Here is a 10,172-nt window from a genome sequence, read left to right on the forward strand (position 1 = left end):
GGAGAATGTGTTTCCTTTCCTTTTCCAACCTCTAGAGCTGAAACAGTGTACTTTTGCCTGGAGGACACAAGTTGCTTTGAGGCAGAGAAGCAGCCTCAACTTCTGACTCATGTAAAAAACTTCAGATAAGAGGCTTCTGGACACAGCATCTCATGTCTATTTCCCAGGCCCATGGTGCAGCCCACACCCAAGGCCCATCTCCACAGCCAAGGCCACAGCCTTGCTTTGCTTAGAGCCCACTTCACTGAAATCTCCCCAAGCCTCCAGCCTTGCCCAAAAGCCTACCTGTTCCTTTGTTTGATGAAGCCCCCCAGGGTTCCTTGGTGCACACTCTCCCTCAGTGCAAAGGTGAATAAACTTGACTTCGTCTACTGTGATGCTAAGAGGCTGGGGCTGGCACAGTGATGCGACATCACCACCTCATCTGCTGCTGGGCTGCATGAGTTTGGATGAAGACAGAGCCCCAAGCAATCTTCTGGTCCTGACCACTGCCCACCCCCAGCAAGGGCTCTGGGACTTTGCCCTGCTCAGTCCTCTACTGGGGTTTAACTCTTTGTGATTTTTTTCCCCTCTTTTTCTCAAATAGACACATACCCTTTCTTTAACCTGTGTCCCTTTTTCTCTTTCCTTTCCCAGGCACTCTTTTTATTTATTTATTTTAATTTTTAATTTTGTTTAGAGACAGGGTCTCGCTCTGTCACCCAGGCTGGAGTACAGTGGTGCAATCACGGCTCACTACAGCCTCGAACTCCTGGGCTCAAGTGATCCTCCTGCCTCAGCCTCCCAAGTAGCTAGGACTACAGGTGCATACCACCATGCCAGGCTAAATTTTTCATCTTCATTTTTGTAGAGGTGGGGTCTTGCTACATTGCCTAGGCTGGTCTCAAACTCCTGGCCTCAAGCAATCCTGCCTTGACCCTCCAAAGTGATGGGATGACAGGCTTGAGCCACTATGCCCAGCCCACGCATTTCTTCATCAAGGTGAGGTCTATTTCAGAGGTCAGGAAAAGATAGCCCACAGCCAAATCCTGCCTGCTTCCTGTTTTTGTAAATAAAGTTTTACTGAAACGCAGCCACACTCATTCATTTACTTATTGTCTATAGCTGTTCTCAAACAACAGCAGAGCTGAGCAGTCATGACAGAGGCCATCTGGGCCAGTGAGCCGAAACGGTTACTATCCAAGCCCCTGGAAGAAAAGTCTCCTCGCCCAGCTCTGTCTTCACAACTCTGTCAGTTCCATTCATTCCTCAGCTCAAGGCCAGCTGTCTTCCCTGCCCACATGCTACCTCTCTTCTATCAAAACTGCCTTCCAATGATAATACTCAGTTGCCAATAAATATATACAAACACTTAGACCAATGCCTGGCACAGAATATGCATTGTGTAACAGGTATTATTAGTTTTTTCTTTTTTTTTTTTTTTTTGAGATGGAGTCTTGATCTGTCACCCAGGCTGGAGTGCAGTAGCATGGTCTCGGCTCACTGCAAACTCTGCCTCCTGGGTTTAAGCAATTCTCCTGCCTCAGCCTCCCAAGTAGCTGGGATTACACGCATGCACCACCACGCCCGGCTAAGTTTTGTATTTTTAGTAGAGACAGGGTTTTGCTATGTTGGCCAGGCTGGTCTTGAATTCCTAATCTCAGGTAACCCACCCACCTTGGCCTCCCAAAGTGCTGGGATTACAGGCGTGAGCCACTGTGCCTGGCCTATTATTATTGTTTTTTAAAATTATTACTGTCCCCTTCCTCCCCCTTCATAGAACTCTCTTCTCCTCCCTTTGCTTTCAGGACACTGCTCCTTCCCCCTCATCCTCCCACCTGGCTGGCCACTCTTTCCTCTGCCTGTGTAAAACAAAACCCTCTTCTTCTCATTCCATAGTTCTTGCAGAAAAGTCACACTCAGGAAGTCCACACTCAAACTCCGCCTCCTCCTCCCTCCTCTGTCTTCTCCCTTTCCTTATTCCTTCCCTCTCCTCTCCTTCCCCCCCTTTCTCTCCCTCCTCTTCCTCTTCCCTATTCTTTCCCTCTCCTCTACTTCTCTCTTCCCCTCCTTCCTCTCCTCCTCTCCTTCCTCCCTTGTCCCCTCCCCCTCCTCTTCTTCCTCCTAAGTGCTGCGTCAGTGATTGGCACTGCTAACTCTCCAAATCCCCAAGCCAGACACCTAGGAGTGAACCCAGCCTGCCCTCAGCGGGCCTGCCCCTGTATGCCACCTGCAGAGGTAGCATCTGCACTCCTAGTGCCTAGCCAGGTCTGCTCTCCTTCAGCCCAGTTCCTCCTGTACTCACTCGTCCTCTGGAATGCCCCCCTCTCCTGCCAGTTCCATTCCCTAAGCCTCAGCTCTCTGTATCCTATGCCCCTCCAAAATAAGGAGCCACTGAACTACAGCATAGTCAGAGGACAAGCAGCTTGCCATGGTCCGTGGTTTAAATTCTGGTGCCTGCCATCTGCTCTGGCTGATCCCTGGGGCTGGGGCATGGAGTGTGAGGACTGGCTCCAGGAGTCCAGTTCATGCACGAGTTCAAATCTTGGAGTTCCCCATTAGCTTTTCCTTGCAGAAAGTGCTTCCCATGTAGCACATTCCTGCTCTTCTAAGTCCATATTCTAGCCCCCTCCATGGTCTTGGATGTATATAAATCTATTCATATGGCTCTGTCTATAAAGTCTTTACCATTTTGAGCCAATAGGAGACAAGGACAAGAGAAGATAAGAGAGACTCTTTTAGTAACAGGGTCCTGAACCCAAAGTCAGAAAGAGTAGACTGAATCTGTCAATAAGGAGTGTGTGTGCCTGGGAAGAACATTAATGTTGAATCTCTGTTGTCAAACATGCACTGTGAAGGGCACAGATGAGTGACTCTGAAGGCCCTTCCAGCTATAAATGCCAGTGTCAGTCCTCTTCCTGAAAGTACAAGGAAGCTGCTACAGGAAGAGGAACTGTCACTTGTTTTGCATCAGGGAGATAAAATTGCAGTTAGGGAGGTTTGGCAGCTTTGAGGAGGCCCAGCTGGAATGAGCATCTGTGGTCAAATTTTATAGGAATGTTGGGCATGACTGCACAGTTAAAAGGTCTTGCTTAGGCTTACACTTCCATCAGGGGGTATAGCTCAGGGGTAGAGCATTTGACTGCAGATCAAGAGGTCCCTGGTTCAAATCCAGGTTCCCCCTGCTGTGTTCTTATTTTACCCTCTGGAGCTGGTGTTGAAGATTCAGCACCCTTCTCCAATCCTAAATCTCAGGATACTGAGCCTCCCTAAATCTGTGAAAAAGCCAGGAGCAACTTTAAACCCTGTCACTGTCTCAGACTGATAAATTCCTTCAACTTGGACTTTTTATTTCACTTACCAAAGGCTTTGTTCTACCTTGCCTGGTTTTGTTTCACTTTTTCTACACGTTTTCATGACCCCAAGTCAGTGAAGTGCAGGTAAATGTTTAACGACCAGCTCTGAAGGGGGTGATTTGTAGTGTTTTCCAATTTCACAGAGTGAAAAATAATCCCACCATGGCAAATTTCAAGCTACAAATATGAGACGATGAACATGGAGTTGGGAAGGTGTGGTAACAAATGGCTGTCTGCTGCAAGCTAGCTCAAGCATAACACTGCCCCAATCCACCTTCCCGACAGAGGCCTGGGCTCTCTGGCCGTGCTCTATCTTCGCGATGCCTACTGACATGAGAGCAGTGGTTCTCACTCACCCATTCATCCATGGAATCATTCATTCATTCGTCATCTGATTCCTTCTCAATGCCAGACACAGGAAAGACAGAGATAAGCAAGAACTGTCTGTGGTAAGCAAAATAGTCCAATGAAGAAATGATCCAAACAACAACAAGGACAGCGGAACAAAAAAAGAAGGGGCGCTATTTTTAAATGAAATGTTCTATTACCATTAACATTCTCAACTAGATAATCTAAAACGCCTCCTACCTCAAAACACCCAGAAATGCAAGACAAGATATAGTAAATATATATTCTTATATATAGCTGAGCTCTCATAACAGTAAAGGATATCTCCGGGGTGGCAGTTGGGGATGAACTGAGACCCTGAGAGGTAATATGAGCTGATCCTGGGAATGCCTGTGGTGGTTGTGGTGAGCTAGCCAAGGTGCTTCAGTTTTCACAGCCATTTGGGTACAGGAGATTTGGCCTAAGACCTGAGTCTCCCTTCTCTTGTACCAAGTCAAACTCTTAGAGAGCCATAATATTAGTAAAAGCATAGGAAAAAAAAAAAGCATCCACTAGCATAAGAACACAAGACATCTTTCTCTTCCTAGGGAGGCAGAGGGCATCACCCCTGAGAATCCATAACCATACATCTATCCTCACACTTGTTATGGCTTTGAATTTACACCACCTACATGGTTCAGAAATTCCTCAACCTGAAAGTTAACATACAAAGTACTTAGGCTAACAATGATTCTAGAGTATCCCCCGGTGGCTCACACCTGTAATCCCAGGACTTCGGGAGGCCGAGGTGGGTGGATCACCTGAGGTCAGAAGTTCAAGACTAGCCTGGTCAACATGGTGAAACCCCGTCTCTACTAAATATACAAAAATTAGCCAGGTGTGGTGGTGGGTGCCTGTAATCCCAGCTACTCAGGAGGCTGAGGCAGGAGAATCGCTTGAACCCGGGAGGCGGAGGTTGCAGTGAGCCGAGATTGCGCCATTGTGCTCCAGCCCGGGCAACAAGAGTGAAACTTCGTCTCAAAAAAAAAAACAGTACTCAGGCTGACAATGATTCCACAGTATCCAAAAGAAGCAAACACAAACCATGAAGGACATACCCTCAAGCCAGGCTGCACAGGATTCCTACTGATAAAGCCTGGCTTAAGACGGCCTCACAATTCAAAGCAATAAAATATACAAGGAACCAGCCTATTATGAGTGAGAGCCACCAAACAAAATAAAGTCATAAAGTCAGGCCATAGAGTTACCAGATAGATACTATAAAGTGAGGATACTTAAAAATCTTTAAGACATGAGGAATTAAAAGCGTGGACACCTGTGATTTTTTTTTTTAAAGATAAAGCAGATACATCTAAAACGAAAAGTGCAGTCACTAAAATTGATCACTTAATTAACAGATTAAACACACATTAGACAAAACTAAAGAGAGATTTAGGAATGAAAGAATGTAAATCTTTTAAAAATCACTAAGAATGAAGCACAAAGGCCTAAAAAAATGAAAAATATGAAAGACTAGCTAAAAGAGATGGTGCAGAATAAAGGGGTCCAAGAAAGGTCAAATACAAATTCCACAAGAAGAAAGTGTAATGGGGAAGAGGCAATATTTATTTTATTTTTATTTATTTATTTATTTTTTGAGACAGAGTCTTGCTCTGTTGCCCAGGCTGGAGTGCAGTGGCGTGATCTCAGCTCACTGCAACCTCTGCTTCCTGGGTTCAAGCAACTCTCCTGCCTCAGCCTCCTGAGAAGCTGGGATTACAGGTGTGTGTCACCATGCCTGGCTAATTTTTTGTATTTCAATAGAAACAGGGTTTCACCATATTAGCCAGGCTGGTCTCGAACTCCTGACCTCAGATGATCTGCCCACCATGGCCTCCCAAAGTGCTGGGATTACAGGCGGGAGACACCACACCTGGCCTAAATTTTTTTTTTTTTTTAGACGGAGTCTCTGTTGCCCAGGCTGTCGTGCAGTGACACAATCTCAGCTCACTGCAAGCTCCGCCTCCTGGGTTCATGCCATTCTCCTGCCTCAGCCTCCTGAGTAGCTGGGACTACAGGCGCCTGCCACCACGCCCAGCTAATTTTTTAAATTTTGTATTTTTAGTAGAGACGGGGTTTCACCATGTTGGTCAGGCTGGTCTTGAACTCCTCACCTCGTGATCCACTTGCCTCGGCCTCCCAAAGTGCTGGGATTCCAGGTATGAGCCACCATGCCCAGCCTGGGAAGAGGCAATATTAAAAGATATAATAGCTGAGAATTTTCCAGACTTGTACAAAGATGTGACACCTCAGATTTAGGACTCACGAGTTCCAAGAAAGATAAATAAAAGATCCATACCTAGCCACATTGCAGTGAAACTTCATGATACCACAGATAAAGAGATTTTTTTTTTTTTTAGATGGAGTTTCGCTTTTGTTGCCCAGGCTAGAGTGCAACGGTACGATCTCTGCTCACTGCAACCTCTGCCTCCTGGATTCAAGTGATTCTCCTGCCTTAGCCTCCGAGTAGCTGGTATTACAAGCATGCACAACCATGCCTGGCTAATTTTTTTTGTATTTTTAGTAGAGTCAGGGTTTCTCCAGGTTGGTCAGGCTGGTCTCGAACTCCTGACCTCAGGTGATCCTCCTGCTTCAGCCTCCCAAAATGCTGGGATTACAGGTGTGAGCCACCATGCCCGGCCAAACAGATTTTAAATGAAGCCAGAGAAGTTAAATCATATGCAAAGGAATAATTAGACTGACAGCAGACTTTTCAATAGTAACAATGAAAGTCAGGAGACAATGGAATAAAATATTAAAAGTGTGAAACAGTTCTCTCCCTAGCTAAAGTATCATTCAGGAGTGAGAAAAATGTAAGACATTTTATATAACTGAAAGTATCCACTTCTAAAATATCCTTGCTGAAAGAAATTTTAAAAGTTCTGCTTCAGGAAGAACACTGAACCCAGAAGGAAGAAGAAAGAGGCAGGAAAAAAGAGTGAACAAAGATGGTGGTAAGCACATTGGTAAATCTAAACAGCATAGATTGTATAAAACAAAAACAATGACTTCAAATATCAGGAGAGAGTCTTAAAAACAAGATGTAACTAAAAAGAACAATAATTACACACAAGACAGAAGGGGAGCAGTGTGATTAAACTCTTATTCAAAAAGCTTTCTATCATTTGCGAGAAGATCAGAAGTAGTAATTAATATTAGATTCTATTAAACCAAATATGTGTGTAAAATTACAGAGTAACCCCCAAATGAATAAAAAAAGGAAAGCATAACTTTCAAATCAGTAGATTCATGATTATGATAGAGATTGTCAGATTGGATTCAGCAGCAACAACAAAATCTAGCTACATGCTCTTATATGACACACATCTGAAACATAAATATACACAAAGTTTGAAAGTAAAAGGACAGGAAAAGATATATCAAAGAAATACATGCCAAAATAAAGTTAGTGTAGCTGCAGCAATATCAAACAAAATGGATTATAGACAAAGACTATTATTAGGGATAGTGTTACTTTCTAATAATAGAATGAACAATTCTCCAGGAAAATACTACAATTCTAAATTTGTAAGCACACAGCCTCCAAATACATGAAGCGAAAATTCTCACAAATTCAGGGAGAAATTGACAAATGCACAAACTTGATATGAGATTTTAACACCTCTTTAGTAACTGATAGTTCCAAATGCAAAAAGATGATAAGCTATAGAAGGCATAAACCACATGATTGATAAGCTTGATTTTACAGCTCTAACTAGATCCTACACCAATATTAGAATATATGTACTCTTTTAGGCAAACATGGAACATTTTCAAACATCTATTGCACACTTGGCCACAAAGCAGTCTCAGAAAATTCTAAAAAATCAACGTCACTTACTACATTCTCTGACTATAAGGCAAAACTCAAAAACAAAATAACTCATAAAAAGATTCATATTTGGAAACTAAAAAGTACTTTTAAATAACCTCATGGATGGAAAAAGAAATAATAATGAAAATCAGAAAATATTTTAAAGTTGCAGCCGTTTTCACATGGAGGACTGGCCAGCACAATTTGCCTTTAGATTCATTTGGGAAAAGTGCTGACTAGTTCACCAAAAGTCAATTCACAGAATGACCAGATAGCCAAAAGCCAAATATGGTAAAAGCTAAACCACTGAATATCAATTTGCTAAACAACCAATCTGAATTATTGAAAAAAAAAATTTTTTTTTTTTTTTTGAGACAGGGTCTTGCTCTGTCACCCAGGCTGGAGTGCTGTGGTGTGATCTTGGCTCACTGCAACCCCCCTCTGCCTCCTGGGCTCAAGAGATTCTCCCACCTCAGCCTTCCAAGCAGCTGGGACTACAGGGGTACACCACTGCACCTGGCTAATTTTTGCATTTTTTGTAGAGATGGGGTTTCACCATGTTGCCTAGGCTGGTTTGGAACTCCCAGGCCCAAGCAATTCACCAGCCTTGGCCTCCCAAAGTGCTGGGATTACAGGTGTGAGCCACCGTGCCTGGCCCCAGCCAACGAATTTTTAAAGATGTGTTTCAGCTCCACTCCTGCCTTTGTTTGTGTCCAGAGCCATCCAATAAACCTGGTTCAGGACAGGTCTTCACAACTATTTTTTAACGCACACACACGGGCTGAGGTAAATACAGGTCTACAGGGTCAAAGGCGCAACTAAAATTTGGGGGATGGGGGTGCCAGGAAGTGTCTCCATAATTTAAATAATTGGCCATGCAGCAAATTTCATGTTGGTGAACTGCTTTTAGTGACTGATGGTCCACAAATGGGGCAGGAAGCCTAGCCAGGAAGTGGAAGTTTGAGTCAAAGAGGTGCCAAGAATCTGCACAGGTTAAAACAAAGGTGCATCTTACTTGGATAGAGATTTCTTTCTACAGGTGTTTAAGTTTAAGGCAGGGGTCCCCAGTCCCTGGGCTATGGACCAGTACCAGTCCTGGCCTGTTAGGAGCTGGGCAGTGCAGCAGGAGGTGAGCTGCGGGCAAGCCAGGGAAAGCTTTATCTGTAGTTACAGCCACTCCCCCTTGCTCGCATTACCCCTGAGCTCTGCCTCCTGTCAGATCTGCAGGTGCTGGATTCTCATAGGAGCCAGAACCCTGTTGTGAATGCGGGATCCAGGTTGCGGGCTCCTTAGGAGAATCTAATGCCTGGTGATCTGAGTTGGAACAGTTTCATCCCAAAACAACCCCCCTCCCAGTCCATGCAAAAATTCCCTTCCACAAAACCGGGCTCTGGCCCAAAAGGTTGGGGACCCCTGGTTTAGGGGGTTTTAAAGTTTAGGGATCCCGGGCCGGAGGGTGGGCGGTGGAGAGGAGCTGGGAGCAGGAACACATTACTGTAAGGAGCCCGCCTCACCTCGGCACGGAGGTGGGACCCGGCCTAAAGCCCAGGAGGCGACTTACCCTGAGGCCTGTGGCCTGTAGGGCTCTTGAGATGAGAAGTTGGACTTTTAAGTTTTCCCTTTCCGCGAGGTGGGGCCTTGTGATATCTTCAAATCCTTGTTCAGCAGGCTGCGCACACGCCGGTCCTGTGTCTAAGGTGTCTCGGGTATGACCGAGGGGGCTTTGCCCGAGTGGGCGCGCGCCTTTCCTCGGAGGCCGGGTCGAGGGGTTGTCGGCATCGTACCCGAGTCCGTGATCATGGCCGGCGCGGCTGCAAGGGCCAGCCCCGGGCGACTGGGCGAGGAATTCCCTTTCCTTCCCTCCCATATTGCCCAGGCAGAGCGCTGTCTGGGCCGCAAGGTCTGGACGGGGCTTCCAAACTCAGAGCAGAGTCTCCTCTGCGTGGGACCACAGCCTCCCCTTCCCCTCCAAGCTTCTGTCTGGCACAGCAGGCTTAGCCCCGCAGGCCCCCTTCCAGCAGCCTTCTATAAAAATGACGGGGTCCTTCTCCAGACAGGAAAACCAGGCTCGCTGCGCCTCGCCCGCACCCCCGGAGCGCTCTCGCAGCGCCCGCCCAGACCAGGCCTTCGAACTCATGGAGCGCAGGGGGAGGCAGAGGACGGTGGGCCGCGCTTCCTTCCCGCATCACACGTTTATTTGAGGCCTACTATGTGCCAGGAACAACTGGGGTTACCACACCAGCAAACAGGCACGCAAAATGTGACACGAAGGTAGGTCATGGCTGCGGCGAGCGGGGGCGCGGGCGAAAGACGTGAGGATGTACGGGGGCCTGGCAGCTGCTCTGGCCCACCCACGCCCGGCCGGACCCTCGACCCCTTTCACTCCAGGTCGGGTTTCCCCGACCGCGGCCTCTGGGAAAGATGGGTCCCTTTTCATCCCCACCATCAGCCCCTGGCACATGGGACGCGCTGAGTGGTGGCTGCGGGAATGAATGAGTGATAAGCGGCGCGTACCCGCGGGCTTGCACGCCCACAGCAGCCTGGCGGGTCTCGGCGCGCAACCTCTACCCGCAGCTGGGGGCGGGGACGAGGGGAGGGGGCGGGGACGAGGGGAGGGGGCGGGGACGAGGCCCGAA

General features: G+C 46.9%; 1 protein-coding gene and 1 non-coding gene across 2 annotated transcripts in view; one reads left to right on the forward strand and one right to left on the reverse strand.

Moving 5' to 3' along the window:
* The window catches only part of LOC101152909 (uncharacterized), a 158,736-nt gene extending 148,653 nt beyond the window's left edge, over positions 1–10,083 (reverse strand). Inside the window, 1 exon segment of the mRNA XM_063708838.1 lies at positions 9,098–10,083. Coding sequence (XP_063564908.1) covers positions 9,098–9,403 — 306 coding nt within the window. The 5' untranslated portion in view covers positions 9,404–10,083.
* TRNAC-GCA (transfer RNA cysteine (anticodon GCA)) lies at positions 3,092–3,163 on the forward strand. Its single transcript has one exon. It is a non-coding gene; the product is annotated as a tRNA-Cys (tRNA).
* Positions 10,084–10,172: the final 89 nt, after the last annotated feature.

The sequence above is a fragment of the Gorilla gorilla genome, chromosome 6 (genome assembly GCF_029281585.2).
Source record: "Gorilla gorilla gorilla isolate KB3781 chromosome 6, NHGRI_mGorGor1-v2.1_pri, whole genome shotgun sequence".
In the NCBI taxonomy this organism is placed as follows: Eukaryota; Metazoa; Chordata; class Mammalia; order Primates; family Hominidae; genus Gorilla; species Gorilla gorilla.